We start from the raw sequence: 21012 nt of genomic DNA, 5'->3' as shown, positions 1-21012 counted from the left end.
TACACAATGCAATGACACTTCTAGTAAGGGTGTCAGGTTCTAGCTGTACAATAAAAGCTTTTGATGGCAACACGGTGTTCTGGAGGCACCTCTTGCATTACAATGAAGGCTTTACAGGGATTGAATCTCGGAATATCTTGTATTTTTTCCCCCAAGTGTATTTTATCTACTAACACACTGTCATTGTGATATCCTTCATATTTGTTTACATGTTGTTCTGCCTTGTTTAGGCTATTGCCTCGCCTCACAGCATAAAGCAGACCAGGATGACAAGGTAGGTGCCATTGGGGGGGATAAATCAGTAAGTGATGCTTACAAGGGTTCAGATTTGCTTCTCTGAGAGGTTAATGTTGGGACTTCCCCCTCCATCCTTAAAGCCATGATAACTTTACTGAATCCCATCCAGTTATACGTAGTAGTGGCAATTTTTTGAAGTGGGGCAAATTTAAAAGGGATGTCTGCTCATATTTTATTTAGCGTCCCCAAGCAGTTGTTCGAATGTGTGCAGATGGATTCTTCCAAGAGCTGCTTGCCACACCTGTTTTTTTCTGGCAGCTCTGTATACACCAACCTCGGGTTGTCACTAACTGAAATGCATGAGGAAGTAAGTGAGAACTAATTTTGGAGTCAGCCAGTCCTCCCTCAAACGTCTCCAGTTGGTCCAAAATGCTGCTGCCCGCCTACTAACTGGAGCTCGGAAGATCGAGCACATAACACCAATTCTGGCCTCCCTTCACTGGCTCCCAGTGCATTTTAGGGTCCAATTTAAGATTCTCCTATTTGTCTTTGAATCATTAAATGGCCTTGCCCCGGCGTACCTTTCCGAGCTCCTCCACTCCTACGCACCTTCCCGCAGCCTCAGGTCTGCGGACCAGGCGCTGCTCGCGGTGCCGAGGACCAAGCGGAGCCTCAGAGGGGATCGAGCCTTTTCTGTTGCTGGTCCTTCCCTCTGGAATGACGTCCCATTGGTTGTTAGGCAAGCCCCCTCTCTGTCCATTTTTAAAACCTGGTTGAAGACACATTTCTTTTCTCTGGCTTTTGATCAGACCTGACATTTTCGGCTCTTTTCCGGTGTCAATTGTACATAGTGTTTTATGTCAATTTATTGGCTTTATTTATCTATATTTGTATTTATATTTTATATATTATTTATATCTATATTTATTAATACATGTATCACAGTCTTTTACTGTTTTTGTTCTATTTATTGTATTGTTTGTAAAGTGCTTTGTTACAGCTCTAGCTATTATGAAATGCGCTATATAAATCAAATTGTATTGTATTGTATTTGGAAAAATCCTTCATTTTCCTCGAATCTTAATTATTTGGCATATCAAGACATTGTAGACAGATGATGTGGAAGCTGTTAAGACTATGAACAGTGGGAGCATGTTTTTTTCCATTTTGACCTTCTTGCAGGAGCTTGATGACGTATTTTCTCTATATTTTTGTTTTAGAACATCAAGTCTCTGAATTATCAATCAATTAAAAGGTTAGAAGAATGTGTCCCTACAACTAATCTATTGTCAGGAAATGTGTTATCTTTGTAGACTTTAGCAGTTAGTACATCTGACCATGCGTACAAATCCCTTTGCACTGTGTCTCAGAAATCCCACAGTATTCCGTGAAGTTGTCTGGCCTCTATGAGGGGTCAGAGCAAGACTGCATGACTCACATTTAAGTGTGACACTGTCTTAAGTTTTAGCTTGTAGAGAAGCAAATGGGTTGAGTCTGACTCTCTAACCAGTCTGAACTGCTGGCGAACTGCTGACTTGACACTGGACAGTTTATGAGGTACACATACTGGTAATCACACACATTTACATTATATTATCAAGAGTCCTGCTTGTTGCATTTATTTTATCTTAAGTAGGTTAATTAGATGACATTTGTTCATTTTTAATTCATTTTTTTATTCATTTACAGTATCTCATTGACTGATTAGGCCTACTTCTGGTAATTGATTAAAGTAATAAGAATTAACGCACAAAAAAAGAAACAAAGTCCTGGTATTTTATCATTAAAATGGATGGATGTTTTATATAATTAAGATAATTTTTTGCCATTTTAACTCCTTGGGAACATACATATACGCATTACCAGTCATGTAACAAATTATCTAAGTGACAATTTGCTCCACAGTTTCACGAATATTTCTCAAAGTCAAGATTTCAAGTGCTAGTGGCCTGTATAACTCATGGGTCAAATAACATCTGACTGTGTGTGAAAGTTAGGCACTCTTGATTATTCAGACTCAATCCCAGGGCAGTTATGAGACAAAATATAAAACATTGAAATTCAAATTGTCTCTACGGCTGGATTTAATGTATCGTTCAAGTGACACAATTCCAATTTTTTTTGCTTGTAAGTGGTGTAATTAAAATATGAAACAATTTCATGATTCAAACAATTGGACATACCCATTATTGTGAGCTTGACGTCACTAGAATGTAAATTTAACATATAAAAATACATGAACAACGATGGTAAATAAATATGCTACATTAGAGGCATTTCATAAGATTTGGGCACTCGAACTTGTGATATGATCCACCCAATTTCCCGTCATTTCAGACAGACTGGTGAAGTTCAGTGCACCTGATTAAAATCCACCCTTTTTTTAATAAACAATTTACGTTTCATCTCGTGCCACATTCAAATTACCCCTGTAAATCGATCGGACACTCTGCCAGAAGACGTTAGGTTTGGCCCTGTGGTAAACATGATTCCGTATGAGAGCTGTACTGGATGAAGTCAGCATCCTGCAGCATCCGAGCCACTTGTAGGTTTTTTACTTGGGTGGAAAAATGCGCCTAAAAAGCAAGTGATGAAAACATATCCAAGTGCACAAATGTGCAAACCCTGCAGCTATATGTGGCAAGCTGCCACCGCAATTATTAGTATCTGCGGAGTTGCGCTGTATTAATGCTGCTTCGCTGCTTTCTCTGTAGACTTATCTTTGCCTCTGTCACAACGTCCAACCAGCTGTTGTAACGCGCCATCTGCAAGTCAAAGCTGTTCTTTGCGTGACGACGCTGTCTGTCTTGGTCTTAACGTGTCACACACACACGCACACATCACAAAAATCACAGAAAAAGACACAGAAATAATGATGATCAAGTTGGTGAAAGCAAGAAATCATGTTTTTGATTTTATAGGGATGGCTTTAACATATTTAAACCATTCCGAGCTTTGCAGAGCAATAGTAGGATTTTACAACTAGTGTAAAGATTTGAAGACCGCTGAGGTGTAGTCCAGTAGTCCACACCTTAAAGATGATGTCGTCTTGCCAAAGTATACGACTCCATGAAGGCCTTTTGGAAACATATCGTCTTCTTGCACGCCACCCCCTGCCATGAAATGAACACATTTGCACTGACCCGCGTGTGTACTATATATGATCTGAAGGCTGATTGAAAACCTAATCACCCACAGGATTGAGTGAGCGTGAGCACACTCATTAAAGTGTGACTCATTCGACATTAATGGATGTCATGAGCAAACGCGCACACGCACACACCAGCCTCCTAATTCATATCATGTCTGAGAGGATACGAGTGTCTCCAGCGATAGTGTGTTTTGTTATCAGTATTTCTGTGCGTTGCTGTTGTGTCATCACCCCTAAGGATGAGTATATGTCAGGAATGATCATTTATGATAAGCGCTTGGTCGGCCCAGTTGAACGGATGACTTTGCAATAAGACCCAGAGCGTAATGTGCGTGTTCTCGTCTTTATCTTTGTGCGGCACCACCCGTGACATCCCACCTTTATCGTGTGGAATTTATTTTGGGAGGGGCTTCTTTCCCTCTCATGTGGTTGTGGATGGCAGTGCATCTGATGGGAAAGTCAAGTCTCTCATCTCCATATAAATGGCTTCAGGGAGACGAGATGGTTGCCATCCAAACGTGCACTTGAATGTGTGCTGTTTCCTATTCCGGGGGGTGGCCACTATCATACTGTCCAATCACTCATGAAACCAAAACAACATCAGGAAGCCAATGTGCGCTTGTCTGTGTTGTGCTTAAGAGAGTTGAAGGATGTTTTGCATATGAGCAGAGAGGTTCACAGTGTGATCCTGCCCACTCCCTGTACGGGTTTGACAAAACTATTTGTCGGTCTGGAAATTGTTCAAACAATAGTTGGCTTTCTTTTCCTTTCAGGTTGTCCCTCATCAGTCCTAACAAATACCGCACATACATACATACCCATCCCCACCCTCGAGCACTGACGAGAATGTGGTGCTTGCAGAGAACAAACTATAAGGCTTATGTTCTCTTTCTTAGACAGTCAGCATCCGAGCCACTTGTTGGCTTGCTGTGATGCTTGCAGAGAACAAACTACAAGGCTTATGTTCTCTTTCTTAGACAGTCATTCTCAATATCAGAACTTCTATTAATAAAATTCAATATTAGCTATTATCTGGGCAATATTCCATAAAATACATTCACCGCTCACTTCATAGGTTCACCTGAGCTGTCTACTGAAATCCTGGACAAGCCCATTCTTGCCTTTACGAAATAATAATGGTTAGTTTTGATTGATGCTGTCAGAGGGGTATTAATTTTTTTTTTTTTTTTTTTTTTTTTTAACTATTGAGGGTGACATTTTCAGTTATGTAGAACTGCACTACACTGGTTGTGCCTTTAAAGAGGGAAGTCAAAGCAAACATATTTTTTTCAAGAATATGTTCTATGCAAACCCACTAGTTGAAACAGGGCATTCTGATAAATATTGCGTTTATGGAATAAGTGTTAATCCACTTGTTTTTAGCCATCTCTGGGGGCGGCCATAATGTCTTCTGTCGACTGAAAATGACATCTGAACTGCTCACAATGACCAATCACGGCTCAGATTCAGAAAATAGGTCGGCCGTGGTTGGTCGTTGTGAGCAGTTGTGATGTCATTTTTAATCGACAGAAGACATAATGGCTGCCCCCAGAGAGGGCTAAAAACAAGTGCATTTTGGCGCTTAACTTATATTCCATAAACGCAACATTGATCAGGATGTCGTGTTTCAACGAGTGGGCCTGCTGGGAGCATATTTTTGAAATAAATATGCTTGGGTTGACTTCCGCTTTAAGTATACCATAGTGTCAAAATGCAAAAAAAAAAAAAAAGTATACTGCAATACATTTCAAAGGACTCATGCATTTATTTCACAATTTAATTTACTTTTCAGGTGTCTTCATAAAATAAAGTACCTTGGCCTCTTATGGGTGAATGTGGTGTGGTGCACGCATAGAGATACACTTACATTAAGATAAAAGAATGTATGCCTGTGAGCATTGTTACCTGTCTGTATGTGTTACCACAGCGTTTTTTTGTTAATATGTTATTTGAAGGTAAATCAATCCCGTAACTTCTAATGCTAACCTTTGCTAGCTTGTCAATGAGGTTTTCCATCAAATGCTAGCAATGACGTAGTGATGTTTTCGAAATGATGTGCTGTATTTAGTCATGGGCGGAGAAACTTGGTGTGGGGATAGTATAATGTAAAATAGCCGAATCACGTTGACAAAATTCGGTTTGCTCATAGTCACCTTTTCAGAAATAGACAGCTGACAAAAATTTTCTTGGTCATTTAATTTCACACTTTATGATTCCACTCGCGGGATCAAAGTATTTGTGTACTGTACAAGCAATTACAAAAAAAAATCCACAATATGTCCCCTTTAACCTTCTTAAACCGTGATTGATATACTAACGGTTCACCTGCTGGGAGCTGCTCACAACTCATCTTGGGTGACGAGCCCCTGGTCAAAATATTTGTCTTTTTAATCATCATAGAACGTGTCATTTAATATCTATCTGTGAAAAGTAATTTTCAGCCTGAGCTGTCAAAACAATTCATCATGTTGCTGCTGTGAATGATAAATTCACAAGACAATGCAGAAAACATCGGATTTCAATATCCAAACAAACATTTCTTTTTCTTTTAAAGGTTGATGACGACGGGTTCAATTTTGTTTAGTAGATTCCCTGTGCTTGCATCCATCAGCCTCTGACGCCAGTCACAGTTTCTTTCTTCTCCTCTCCATCTTCTAAGATAAGAGCTTTCTGTTCTCTCCCAAATTCTTATCTATTGATTTCTACATCTCAATCACTGCCTTCTCGACTCTGTGTCGCGTCCTCATGCAGTTTTACTCATTTTTAATCTGGATTAGGAACCCAGACAAGTATTTCTGGAGTGTTTCATCTTGCATCACTATCGTTTTTGTCGGGCTTTTCCTCTATTCCCGGTAGTTTATCATCAGGATTTGTTGGTGAGGAACTGAGCCGTGGTGTTTCACAGAGACATAAATCTGTGTGTGCTTGTGTCCGTACATGATTACTCATCACTATATTTTACGACAAACACACTAATCTTTCCGTTTTATCATCTCCCTCTTGTTCTCAAAACATGCAAATCCAGGCTCGCGTACATTAGACAGCAGACATACAAGTTCATGTCAGAGTGATCCTTTAAAACAGCAGCGACTTTGGAGAAGGTGAAACCTTTTATGCAATTTACACAACATCCCTCTTTTTTTTTTTTTTTTTTTTTTTGCTCGTTGAAAATATCTAATGCAGTATTAACTATAATGTGGTTCCCACCCATATCCAATATGCATTATGGCTGATATTAGCAGAACTAGAATGGTACTGCGGATTAACACTGCAGCCTTATTTAAGACTTTCCTGACAGGGCTGAACGTGAAAAAGATGGGCAGATCAACTTCTTAGATATTTAATCCGTCCCTGCTTGTTCTGCCTTGAGGCATGCATGCATTTTGGATCCAAGTCAGCTTGCGCAGTCTTTTGTAGATGCTCAGTGGAAGTCATCCATGATTTAAGAGCCATAGCCAATATCGAAGAATTGAGGTCACCTGACTTTGTACAGTGAAAAACATTTTTTGCCTATAACTTGTCGGAAGAAAAGTTTGGGAAATGTGGCCTAAAATCATAAATAAAACATAGCAAAGTGGCTCTTTGCTTTATTGTAGTTCTTTAGCAAATATAATGCTTCATTCTACGCCTTTTCGATAGGCTTGTCTGCTTGGAGGACTGTGTAGACTTTTCTGTTCTCTTCTATATTGAAGCTATAACCAATTAACCAACCAACCAACCATATAGCATATTGTCTTGCATTGTGGCCATGCATGTGGTATCTTAATGCATGTTCATTATAATCTTCAATAATATACATTTCTTTATGGTGGTTGTTTGTTGTGTTAATTCTGCTTGGCATTAATACACAAAAAAAGTATTCTAACTCCTCCTTAACATTATTTCTCCCCCTGCTAAACTGTATGTTGATTTTCCTCATGATGCATTACCACAAATATGGTGCAATAAATTACCAAATAATAACGCGGTGAAGGCATCTCGGACTCGTGGTACATCCACTGGCACAACCTGTATTTATTTTGAAGCATCTATTTGAGATGCGAAAATGTTTCAGTCCTTAAATAACAGCCATTCCATTCATGTCTCCAATGTGTTTATTTGTCCTGAAAACAAAGACTGTGCAGACCACCACTTTCATACTTGAGTGCTGACATGCACATAGTTGCTTTTTATCAGTAGCCTTCTCAGTAACAGTAAAACATGCCATCTGTACATGAACGTTATCTTTCTGCCAAGAAAACCTTGAATATAAATAGTAAAGAAAGAAAACAATCCATAACTTGAATTCTTAAGTCACTAAATGTACATCATGTCAAAAACAGCATGTGATAACAATAGTAGGGCAACAGAACATTCTGTAAAACAGAATATCTACCTTCAACATACTTTAAATGTAAAGTGCACAATGAGTGTCAACTGGAAAATAGCCCTATAGTCACTCTAACATATAGTACAATGTTCCTGCACATATTATACCTGTAATGATGTTATCTTTTAAAATATTGTTATATTGTGACTATACTTAGACTGTAAAAAAATGTACATAAAAAAAAAACTTGACAAAATATTGATTCATTCTGTGAAATTCTAGTTAAAAATAAACTATACAGTCACAGTTGTTAATGTTACAGCTGGTCTGTGAGCATATTGGCATTTAATAAGTATAGCTAAGTAAAACAACAAAACCAAGCAACCCACTGGTTTCGATATTGTAGCCGTCGTCAGCACATTATTTACATTTTTTGAAGCCCGTCGTGTAGTCAGATAAAACAGCGGAAAGCTGGGTAGCTCTCTTTGTTAGCAAAACACTCGCCAACTTCACGCTCACGTTGTTAAAATTCACTATCTGGGAATAATGAACATCTGTACACACCGAATGTCTTTTTGTGCAAAAACACAAAAATAATTTCATTTGTGAAGCATTTAACAATTTCCAATTCTCTTCGTAACATGTTTACTTGACATTCATAATCCTCCCTAACAGGGTCACTATAAGAAGGGAAAAGTGATTTGCAAAGGGCCAATGAATAACAGGGGCCTTAGAAAATAGTATTTTCAATTTGCGGCAATGACACAGAGAGAGGTCCAAAGTGTGATTTTTTTTTTTTTTTTGGTTACAGAGCCCTAAGTCCCTGGCGCCACCCTGCTACCGCAACATTATATCCTGGACAGACTTTTAATTAAAAAAAAAAAAAAAAACACACACACAAAAAAAAAAAAAAATAAGTCAGTGGTCTCACCTTTTTTCTGGCAGGGACCAGTTAATCTTACTATAGATTTTTTGCAGACCGGCAACCATTCGTCGACAACAAGTGGGTTGTTTACATATATTCCCAATGGGGATGTATAACACTGCCCTACAAAAGAAAATGAGATTTTGGTTTTTTTTCCCACAATCTGTGCCGGACCGGAGACTGGGGACCACTGACCTAAGCCATTCATTCAGAGCTTCCTTCGCAACACAGACATTTAAATACCTAGTAATAAGAGGTTCAAACGCCCAAAGACTGGTGATTATACCAAGGTTAGTATGGTTTATTTATCGCAGCTCGGCAAGTAAATAATGACCTGATTATAGGATGTAAAATTGTAAAATTGTAAATTTGAGATGAGCTATCAACATGAACACCCAACCCCAGGTCTCAATACATGTACATGTAACAATAAACATTAAAGATAAACCAGCACTTTATATTTAAGGTCATGATCAACTTAACATTATACGTTGTAATGTTTTGGCTTTGGCGTTCCCACAAATCTGTTGGTGTAAAATTGACCAAAAAGTCTTGAAAAATGAAAAATAAAGATTCAAATTATAAGTTAGGCTGTGTTCACAATTGTCTTTCGATTTTTGTTTGTTCAAAAGAAAGTGGCGCAATTGCTCTGTTTGTGTGGTCATTGGTCACGTGTGAACGTGTTTATGGAACCCTCGTTCAGAACCTTGGTCTACTACAGCCTGCACATGAGTGTATTCTGACATGCAGTGTGTGTACGGGAGGGAAATTTACTTTAGCAAGAGCATTAGTAACTAACCGGATGAAGCAACATTTTTCATATTATTGACGTGATTTGCAAATATGTTTATGATACTGCAATAAGGGGAGTTCAAAGACAACAGCGGGCAAAGACAGAAGCAGGCCTGGAACCTAAACAATATTCTTGAGAATGTTGTGTTCAGTTTTGTCACTGACTAGTTCTGGCACAATTGAAAATGACTCTTGGGTGTGTCTTCTTGTTGCTGAACTGTCCGGCTTAACCTGTCAGACAGTGTGAGGGAAAAGCATGTGAAGTGACAGTCCATCTGGAAGTTCATCAAGTTACTAAACTGTCAGTTAGTCCTCTTGTGGTCAAACAATGATGGAGCAAAGCTGTTTTCAAAAATCCTTTGTTAAAACATGCTTGGATAATTGAAGACTGTAATTGCACATAGGTGTGAGTGTGCCTAAGAATGTTGTCTATATGTGCCTATGTAACAGTCTAAGCTGTATCTTGGTCCTTGTCCAGTCTGCTAAGATAGGTTCCAGTTACTTGCAGACCCATTACTACGGGCGGGTCGGGATGCTTGTGCCCCCCCCCCCCACCCACCCAACATTTTAATGCACGGATTTCTAAAAATAAACATTTTTATTTTAACATAGTAGCTCTTTTTGTGTTGTGAAATACTATGGTTGAGTTGTTTATCACTAAGATTAATATAAAGAAAGAGTGGTGAGATTTTTGTTGGATTGATGACCAGTTTTACCTAGGACAGTCAATCACAACCTTACAGAATATAATGTTAGGTATACGCGCCAAATTTGCCTAAGTTCTGCACATTTTTCAAAGTGAATCTGCAAATGTTTTTTTGTGTGGGATTATGTAATGTGGCAAGACATGTCTGTAAAATATGTACGTAGTTGTACATAACGAGAGCCGAGGACACTGCAGTATAGACTGGCACTTAGGGCAGCAGTCTAAAACTCAACATAAGCGTAAAAAAAGCTGAAGGAGGCATCCTCCCAAACAGCTAATGTCTATGATACTAAACAAGGGCGCCATTCAAGAGTACTGAATGGCGGCGGCAGTGCTACATGAATATATCCAAATATATGAAGCAACGTAAGTGCTGTCTTTAGGGTGTATATATATATATATATATATATATATATATATGCCCATAGTTAACTGTGGAAAGTTTAGAATAGCATGACACAGACCCCTTAAACAATACCATTATGACGATGATAATGTTGATGTTGTTTTAATTGACAGTCATACAGGTGTGAATTTACTAATCTTTATATTCTTGTGGTTGTAGTGTTGTAGAACTACTGTTACTCTCATTGTATGTTCATACCTTTTGACTAGCAACCTCTCTGACTGAGCCATCTCTGTTCTCCGCATTACTGGATCCTGTTGCCCTCTGAGTTCGTGACTTTCTCATGAGAGCTTGATTTTGGGTCTCCTTTTCTTTCTCAAAAGTCTTTGTTTTTGATTCCTCGCCATTTCGCCCATCTTTCCCTTTGGAATCTCGATGTTGTGTCTTTTTCATTCCACCGTCTTTACTTTTCACATCCTCTTTATCCCTCGTTTTCACTTTACTCTCAAGGCCCTGGGTTTCTTTGCTTGAGGTATGCTTGTTTTTGTTGTCAAACAAATTAACATATGCACTATAGTCTTTGAATAAGGGACTGATGACACCCTTATTAGATTGCTCTTTGTTTGGCGATTCGCTGCATTCAACATACTCCTCTGAGGTTGTGGAGCGATTGGAGTTATTTCTTGAGCGAAATCCATAACTCATGTCTGATGTAGGGGTTCGAAAGTCTGGAGTGAGTGCATGTGAGTCATCAGAAGCGCGTCTGATAGACGTGGATGACCGCAATTGTCTCTCTGCTGATTGGACGGTTTTCTCTGCAGTGTGAGAGAGTGTTTGTTCTTTTGGAGATTGCGGGCATTCTTGTGAGACTCTTCTGGTGTTCTTCTTTGCTGAATTTGTGGCATTAGCGAAAGGTTGTGCTGATGTGACATCTATGTCATCTCTGGACGGCTCAACCACCGCAGCTTGAATCCGCTCCCACATAGTCAATGTGGAACTTTGACTGTACGATATTCTTTGCGGTTTGTTTTCTTTTACATGATACGTTTTCATTTCAGATTCTGTTTCATTCCGGATTTTGGGATCAGGGAGCTGTCTCGATGGGGACTTGTTTTCACGACCTCCAAGGTCTTCCTGTTGCTTTGAACGTCCATCATCATCTGAAGTAATTTCTTGAATATTCACACTGTCTCTATTTGGCGCTAAAGTGGCCAACGAATGTGATTGTATTTGTTTTTTGTTTCCAGAGACCCCTGGGGTTCCTCCCTTTCCATCATGTAGTCCAACTGATTTATTATTCTGACTGTCTGCAGAGGTTTCTTTTTGTTTATGCTGTTGATTTTTCTGGAACAAGTCACTTTTTCTGTCATCTTTTAGCACTCCAGTTTTTCTGTTGCTATTTTCATGCGTTTTAGGGACGGTGTGTTGCTTGTTTTCTCCAGCGGTCAGGCTGGTCAACCTTTTAAGAGTGCTAATATCTGACGTGCCCAGGCCATTAATGGTGATGCTATCTTTGGTAGCTGAATGAAGAGTGTGAGGTTTCAGGGTTTGATTTGAGCTTGAAGATGAGGAAGATGAGGTGTCAAGAGAGTGACTATCAGGGGACATTTTAGAGGCGCTACATGGCTGTGTATGATTAGCTTGCAAAGTTTCTGCGTGTTCTGTTGTTAAGTTTGAGTCATTGGTACTTGGCAGGTTAGAGGCTTGTGTAGCAGTGGATGAATTAGTCCCAATATTTGGTGCTATTCTATTCCTTTGTTCAGAGGCGTAATTTACATTACTGGTACTTCGATTAATGTATTCAATGTTGCTGGACAGGGGTGATGTGTGTTTTGTGGCCTGATCTTCATTTTGACTGGTTAATGAGACTGATTGTATACTGTGCTCGGGTCTAGATGAAACTGAGTGTTGGTCAAGTTTCTCAACTTTTGTACTAGTGGAATCCATGCGCTGCAACCTGTCATATATAGATTCTCTAGCTTTGATCCGATCTTGTGATGGTGGAGGATTTGTCTTCTCCTCAATTTTAGAATAACTCTCTCTCGGCCTTGCAACCTCTTGCACGGGTTCTTTGGGCAAGATCAAAGGATTTTTGAAGCGAATGGCTTGACTGGTTTCAAACCTCTCGGAGCGTTGCAGATGCACTTGAGTCGGTTTGCTCGTATCCATGATGTTTATAAAACCGATTACATCACTTGGGGGGTCGGGTTCTGGCCAGGTAGGCAAGTAAGGGATCAAATTTGCCTTCTCTAGATTGATAAGTCCAGGATGGATGCATTCATCTTCTAGGACAGGTTCTTTACTTCCTCTTCCTCGCTTTCTCTTCTTAGTATCTGGGACCTCTGGTGTCTGAGACTCTTTGGGAATGTCTTGGTCAGCAGATGTAGTGCTAGCATTTTCTCCAATAAGTAAGGCATACTTGGGGTTGTATATTTTCCTTACAGTAGCAGAAGGAAGGACTACAGGGGTTAGCTGTGGGAGAGGGTCACGCTCAGGCTCGGGGTCCATGGTGATTTGCTGGAGATCAACTAAATTTGAGCTCATGTAAAGGTGGCGAAAGAGATGATCAAAGGCCTCCACTGCCTGGCCTGTAACCACGGTGACAAGATTTTTGTCCAGTCGTGAGGACATCCAGGTGAAACTGTAAATCAGAAAACACAAAAATATATATTTCCAAAAATACCAGACAGCTGGTAACAAAAACTAAATCTAGTACAGTGAAGTGCTGACAATAAGATGTATGGCTTAACAATAGCACCAAATACTAAACCTGCCAAGATGGGAAGGGTTTAACATGGTGGCATTGTTTAGTTACTTTGCAATAACAGCGAACATGTTTTTCTACAAAGTATGACGCATTTGTAGGATGTCTGTCAAGTATGTAGAGAAGGGACAATAAAAGTTATTTACACAGCGCATTAATTGTTCATGTGTCACTCTCGAGCATAGCGCATCAAGTACACTGACCTGAAAGACCCCGACACAGCTTTGTCTCCATCGATGAACATGAATCTGTGTCCCAGTCGGCCTTTCACCTTGGTGCAGGAACGAGTGTAGAACTCTGTACCTGCTGTGCAGCGTACCCGAAGGTGCTATAATATATAAACACACACGTGTATGTATGAATTGGTGGTCATATGCTGTATGTTATGAAAACAAGGACCGTTACTCAAGCTTCCCTATAGTCGCTATAAATTGAAAATAAAATGTGTCATGAATTTGACACATGACAGAGAAGAGTGTTGTTAACAAGTCTGCCAAATTTTAAAGTACGTAGCGACCTCCTCCCAGCTTTCAGGCACTGTGGGTGTGTCCGCTGAATATGCTGCTGTTTGTTGGGCCGGGCGTAAAGGTGCCAAGCCGGGGGCCAATAAGTATGCCCACACCCACTCGGTGCCTCTCACTGTCGGCAGCTCCAGAGTGGAAGAGAGTCTATCCCCTCTGGAGAGGACCACTGCCGCCTTTAATTAATTATTAATGCTTGGTGATTGGAAAACTTGGAGCATTTGTGATGGCCCGATTATCTTGAAAGCAGTCTTTGTGCTGACTGCATTTCAAACCAATACATTGAATTTAAGGAACAAGACAGCAGTCATGTGTTAGAAGTTCCCCTTTCTTCTCCTTATGATCACATCTTTCTCTTCCCCTTTGTGCATTCATTTGAGTGATTATCAAGATCAGCAAATCTCATTTTTAGCCTTTGGCTGTTAAAGAAAGAATGTGGTGCAAAATTCAATAATTTAGGAGAAATTTGCATTGCAGTTAAAACCGAGAATTGACTGGACCAATAAATTTAAGTGTACTAATTCTATTCCCAAATTTCCATGGCAAGGTACGACTGAGCTGCTCCACAATCCTAAGAGCCTAAAGCGTCTTCTCTTCCAGTTTATTGTGAAGGTGGTCATCAAGCTCTCACACTTCTCTTTCCCTCCTTCAACCAGTCATGGCAATATGACACAATGGATCAATTTAGCACGATTACTATTTCTGGTCATATTGCCACTTAGTCACGAAGCCATCCCCTGTGCTAGATAATGCCCACTGAGATGCCATGTGGAGAGGTGTCAGTTAAAGGCTTGTCAGAAAGAGACTTTGATTGTTCCTAACAATAGCTCTGCACCACTAAGAAGTAATGTCTCAACAGTGGCCTCAGCAATGAGCATGGTAATCCCCAACAGTGTGCCAAAACATTCCTGCCCCCAAATGCAAACATGTCATATATCAGATAGGATCGATGCCTGTAAAGTTGTCCACAAATCCTGAATTTGGATATTTTTTTTTCAAACAGATCTTGTGAGTCACATTTTAGGAGACGACTGCTCAGCCAAACTCCAAGTGAGTTTTGTTTTTGTTGTTTTTCTTTTAATTTCATAGGCAGGTACCTATGCATATTGGCAAAGAGGTGAAATATAATAAAAGGATCGTTAAAAAACAGACATGTAACTTTTGGAGCAACAAAAACAAAACTGGTTGCCCGGCCAGTAAAATACATTGTCATTGTGGCAAAGGCACATTTGACACGTGAGCATACACTTTGAGCAAACTAATGCTAAAAAAAATGCCGGGAATTGTGAAATTTCTGAGAGTTTGTGAAGGCAGATGTCGCGAGAGTACATCGATCAGAAAAATAGCTAACTTGGCATCCCTGAGAGCCTCGCTCATTTGTCATAAGTCTTAAGTGAACCCAGAATGCCGCATGAGATTTGCATTTTCTACATTTTTTCTGATAATCCAGAAGCAGATGGTTACAAAGAGTCTGTCAGGTTACCTTTGTGCTTTCCTTTCGTTCCTCCAAGGCACAAACTGGGAAAAGGGGGTTTGAGCATCTGTGCACCGGTTTTTGGATTATTGTTTTTTTTTCATTTCAAATCCATGCGCTTGCCCTTACTCGTTTGTGCGTTTCTACCTCACACTGCAAACCATATAGCCTATTTTCAATCCAAACACCTCTTAAAGTGGAAATCTACCAAAACACATTATTTTCAAGAATATGTTCCCGGCAGGCCCACTAGTTGAAACACGGCATTCTGATTAATATTGCCTTTGTGGAATAAGAGTTAATCCACCCATTTTAGCCACCTCAGGGAACGGCCATTTTGTCACTTCTGTCAACTGAAAATGACACAACTGCTCAGGGCTCAGGTAACGACCAATCACGGCTCAGCTTCAGAAACCAGGTCAGATTGATTTCCTCTTTAAAATGAGTAGATATAAAATGATTCAATTTCAGCCCCAGAATCAAGTCGCACATCATGCGCAGATGCATGCAGTATTCCTCGGCAAACTCGCACGGGTGAAGTTGGGTCGACCCACCGGGCCTTTGCCGGACGACATGCCCGCATTGCACCTACAGCAGTGGGGCGACAGTGTGCCAAGCCCCACCTGCGAAAGATCAACCGAGACACTTTCCAGAGCTTCATAATAATAGAACAATCACTTGCAGGTTTCACTTTATTGAAACTGAGCTAATTTACAACAACAACAAAAATAGTACCTGAAATAGGTGACACACAAATTATGTTTAAGTACTGTCAAGGAAAGCACAAATAAGCATTCTACATGGATGCTGTGACTAGAAGCAAACTGAAGTTATATTTGCCCAAAAACTGATTTGTGAACAGGGGCATTCGTGAGCCGAGGAAGATGATAATTCCAGGAGTTGATTGTCTGAAACCATGCGGATGACTAACTAAGTCACTAACTTCTTTTAACATTCGTGTGACAATAAATGTTGAAAGAAATGTTGCCTGAGGCGCAGTTGCAATGAAACTTTCATTACACTTTGCTCAGTCATCATAAAAGTTATGAGAGTTTGTAGAGAGTTTTATTGTTTTGATATTAATATTATAATGGTTATTAATCAGGTGTTTTTTATGCTATAATGTCCTTAAGTCTGTCACCGCCAGCTGCTTTCAAAGCAGAGCTCCCCTATAACGCCAACCGTTTTAGAGCATTTTTACGGATCTTTCAAGAATAGTGTATTCTATGACAACATAAACCACTGAAACCACCAAAAGAAAGAGTCATGCTCTTCTTTCCCCAGAAAAAAAAAGACTTGTTTCCAGCTTTTTCCATTCTAGAACTAGAGTCGGTTTCATCAAAAACACCGGTTTCTCATCACAAAGGTGGAGAAAATTTGCTTTTTGTGAAATGAAACATGTCAAGCAAAACAGTGACTTTGACGCTAATACAGTATGTTATGCTTCTGTGACACTTTTAACTGTAAAAAACAAAAAAATAATTTATTTACAGATATACAACTATGTAAAGCGTCATGAGCAATGCTGACCGCTGACTGACCGGATGGCTCGAGTTGAACGTCAGTTGCAAGTTCTAATGTGACAGTTTTTCTTGTTTTTATTGCCAATTTATTGACTAGCCTTGTTCTTTAAATGGTACATACCTTGAGATGTCCCGCGTGCATGCTAGCCCGCTGACACATAGACAGGAAATGAGGTAATGATGTGCTTTCCAACAGGATGTAGATAGAAACCTTCCTCCTAAAACCAGCATCGATCAAATCTTTGAAGATGTCAACATCGGTGAAGACATCCATTACAACAGCAATGACCTGAATAAACACACATGGAAAAAGTAGATTAGTATAATTTCTCACTTGTAGGGACATTCGCAATACAGGAAGTCCACGTTCAGTACATCATAGTTTGTACATTGTTTCAAACAAATGGGATTCCAGTGGTTCCACAGGTTTTAGTTCTTGTTTGACTAAAGCTAGTGAAAACAGCAATTAAGGTGTTTTATCTTCACACTCATAGCTTGCTGTCTGCATGATCTTTGTTTACACGCCTAAAGGGTGTTCCGGGCATGCTGCGTTATAGCATATCGGTTAGTCACAATCGTCCATAATGCACACTCATGCAAATATTCAACACAGCATGAAGGCACAATACAAGTGTAAGGAAATTCCTTTAGACAGGTGATTTTAACTGGTGAGGCAGCATGCAAACATGGCTCGCGGATCCATAGGTGGGTTGTGGACAGGTAGTACTTGTTTTATGGTGCCAATATTCAGTGTTTTTAGTTTACGAACGGCATGCAATTTTAAAAATAGTTTTCTGGCTGATGTATGAATATTTAGCCTAAGACATGCTCTGTCATTTGTTGTATTGTTGTATATTTATGGACTAGAAGTGTTTTACAAATGAATACACGTTTCAAACTGTAATTCTGTATGAAGCATTGCGTTACAGTAAGTTAGTAATAGACTACAGCGCGTTCTGACTTCCGTAAAAATGGGTTATGCCAACGCCCGAAGAATGAGGCTCAGTCGTAAACTGAGGACCGACCGCCTGTACAGTCAAATATTTAGCGTGCATCCGAGGTCTGACTTTATTCGCTTTATTGGGAAAATAACTTTTAAATTCATTTTACGTTCACATTCGGTCCGCCATGTACTATGCCAAGTTCTCACACAAAACATATTAGGTCAATGACTTTCCTAAAAAGAACTATCCATCCATCCATTATCGATACCGCTTATCCTCACAAGGGTTGCGGGGAGTGCTGGAGCCTATCCCAGCTGCCTTCGGGTAGTAGGCGGGGGACACCCTGAATTGGTTGCCAGCCAATCGCAGGGCACACAGAGACAAACATCCGCACTCACAATCACACCTAGGGGCAATTTAGAGAGTCCAATCAACTTAACATGCATGTTTTTGGAATGTGGGAGGAAACCGGAGTACCCGGAGAAAACCCACGCAGGCACGGGGAGAACTAACCAGTCGACCACCGTGCCGCCTAAAAAGAAGTAATCAGTACCAATTTATGTGACATTTTGTGGCCATATTTGGGGCAATTATGATAGTTATTTGACTTTTGTACATGGAATTGTCTTGTTCACCCTCAGTTAGTTTCTTAGTAAGTTGTTGTGAATCTGAAATGCACTTTAAACATGTAAAAATGTAATTATGTTTAAAGTATGATATACATAGATATCTTTTCAAAGGCTATTTATGGACAAATATTGTTGATATTGTTTTTAACTTCTATAAAAGTGGGTCAAGAGTTAGCAACAATAAGAAATGCAGATCCCAGGTTGCAACAGGGAGAACCACTGCTTTAGATAACACTGATTAATCATGTTGCACTTTACACTGTCTCACTGAGTTACTTAAATCTGGACTCTGACCTCAAACTGACAGCAGCCTAAGAAATATGACTGCTTCATATGGAAATAAAAGTTTGTAAAAACACAATAGTCACACAATGGTCTGTTCATGAAGCCGACCTGTGGAATGTGGTCATTTGTAACCCCAATGACGATGTGAACTGCATTTTATTTGGGGCGATTCACTTGTTTGGTGTATCCATGGACCTCAATCCAGCGCTCATCACGTTCAAGGTCAGACCGCTTTGAACATATTCCTGTCGATGGTCAATTTGAAATTCGGAATATTTTTTTCTTTGTGGGAGGAAGGATTTTCAAGAATATATGACCCAAAATGGCAGAAGAAGTGTTTTACCATTTCAGGCATAGTTGCCTTCTATTAAATCCTGGAGCAGCTGGGGTTAACAGTCATACCTGTACATGTTATTGCAGCGCTTACCAGCTGAAATTTGAATGGCTGAGGTAGCTCACATCAAGTTCCCTGACAGCGCTCTATTTGTTTCAGTGTTTCACACATGATCAGCAAACATCAATTGTCTACAATACACATTTCTAACTTGGAACAATGAAAACAAACTTTAAAATGAGCTAGTGTCCCTGTTTTGCCACCATACAGGAAGGACCACAAGGTCGCAATGAAGATCTAAGCTTCGGTTGACTTCACAACGTTTTTTTTTGTTTTTTTTTTGTGGAGCCTACTTTGACTAGTAAAAAGTGGTAATTTGTTTTGTTGTTTTCAAATGTTAGAAGTAAGTATAAAGTCATCAGAAATATACTTAAAATGAACTTAGGTACAGTACAGAATTATTTGCATATCTTTTACCTCCCACCAGCTTTGCCCATGATTTAGCAACCACACACTTTGTCTCTGTATATTGTTAACATAACATTTCCATTCTAAACGTTAAATTAAACAATGGCGCCGTGCTGCTTTGCAAAGAAAACAGTCATGTTAAGTGAATGCAAATGTAAGAAACTGTACTTTACGGTACAAGAAGACACGTTATCGCACCTTTTGCGCCTGTGCGATCATCCTTCTGACAATCTCCTTGATGTGGGTCTGACCCTCCAGCGGCGGTTGCGTGTACACGGTGGTGCGCGTCACCCCGCGGTAAGCGTCAGTGTGCGGCCAGCCCAAGTCCATCTGCGGGATGGACATGTCCGACATCTCCGGCCAGTAATGCAGCGACAGCGGGGGCTCGTTTTCCTCGGCATCCTCCGGGAAGAGCTCCGAGCCGGGGTCATAAGGCTCCAGCGTCTTAGTGAGAATTTCCTGCTCCAGGTCCGAAAGGAAGCTCCGCATTTGGCGTTCTTCCACGAACTTGAGGAACGCTTCGCGACCTTCGCGGAGAAAAACCTCCAGCGCGAGCCTCTGGTCCTCGCTGTACAAGAAGTCCGGCTTGGACTCGTTTGTCCGCGGGTTCACGTGGTTATCGTCCAGGCACTGGATTTGAGACAGAGCCATATTGAAACTCAAGCTATTTGGAAAGATCAAGAATAAAACGTAAGCTCCCAACAAGTCGACGAGACCACTTTAGTGATACTCCAGGCTGCGTGAAAAGTTGTCGTTTGAATAACAGCAGCGGGACAGCTGATCCCCGGGATAGTTAAAAAACACTCCTTGTAACACTATAAGATACACGTATAGAACTGCCATGTTACATTAAGAGCTTCCCATTGCCTGGAGAGTCATCTCATGATGAGGAGGACTCAGACCGACCGGCCGGCGATCGAGCGCGTGGGTGACGCCTCTTTGAGGCACCGCCCGACAGGTGCAAAGCTGGCAGCGAAATAGACACACCTTTAGTCACGTGATCCACAGCGATTTGCAGCACTGGGTGTGCGCTCTATGGGGAAAAAGATTGTATTATAGGAGGAACTGAGTAACAATCAAAGGCACCCATCCCCTTTAAAACATTCATTAAACCATTAGTGGCCATGCTGAAAAGCACCAGCAGAAGCCTGCGGCACTCTGATACCTGTTCTGCCAAGAATTACCCTTCCTGCGCGAGCATGGGAACGTCAGAGATTTCGAAAAGGATCCAAAAGACGCACATGATGATATGGCGCCGCAAACAGCATTTGGAAACAATTTAGAGGGGTTATGATGTGTTGTATTAATGTATTCATTTATTTATTTAACCTTTAAGGCAATTCAGAGGAGATTCTCATTTGCAATGTCAAACCTGGCAGCAGACAGCAGAGTAAAAGAAAGCAAATACAAATACAGAGGTCATGTAGTAATGTATTGTTACATAAGACATTAAATGGGAAGTCAAATCAAAAATGTTCTTTACAGTAACATGTTTTAAGCGCCCCACTAGTCTAAACACGGCATTCCGGTTAATATTGTGTTTGTGAAATATAAATTAAGCAGCAAAATCCACCCATTTTTATCCATCTGCGGGGGAGGCTATA

At 40.3% G+C, this 21012-nt stretch overlaps 1 protein-coding gene and 1 long non-coding RNA gene across 4 annotated transcripts in view; one reads left to right on the top strand and one right to left on the bottom strand.

The window, feature by feature from the left end:
- LOC147134690 (uncharacterized) overlaps positions 1 to 21012 on the top strand; it is a 43564-nt gene that overhangs the window by 876 nt on the left and 21676 nt on the right. For both annotated transcript variants that reach the window (XR_015090091.1, XR_015090090.1), the window contains exon 2: positions 231 to 274. This is a non-coding gene — a long non-coding RNA (uncharacterized LOC147134690). The remainder of the gene's footprint in view (positions 1 to 230; positions 275 to 21012) is intronic.
- On the bottom strand, positions 7465 to 20304 carry LOC147134691 (uncharacterized). 2 transcript variants are annotated; one of them, XM_086055301.1, is made up of 5 exons: positions 19607 to 20304; positions 16870 to 17037; positions 13434 to 13558; positions 10725 to 13107; positions 7465 to 9645 (listed from the first exon to the last, which is right to left on the bottom strand). In XM_086055301.1, exons 1-5 carry the CDS (start codon positions 20057 to 20059, stop codon positions 9535 to 9537), a joined length of 3240 nt encoding a protein of 1079 aa, XP_085911427.1. In that variant the 5' UTR covers positions 20060 to 20304; the 3' UTR covers positions 7465 to 9534. The 2 variants fall into 2 exon arrangements, with proteins under 2 accessions (XP_085911427.1, XP_085911428.1); XM_086055302.1 differs by having other exon boundaries at positions 7465 to 13107.

This window comes from Filicampus tigris, chromosome 16 (assembly GCF_054856515.1).
Source record: "Filicampus tigris isolate MCC_2025a chromosome 16, RoL_Ftig_1.0, whole genome shotgun sequence".
Lineage (NCBI taxonomy): Eukaryota > Metazoa > Chordata > Actinopteri > Syngnathiformes > Syngnathidae > Filicampus > Filicampus tigris.
Note: the sequence above shows the minus strand (reverse complement) of the source record. Positions and strands in the feature narration are given on the sequence as shown.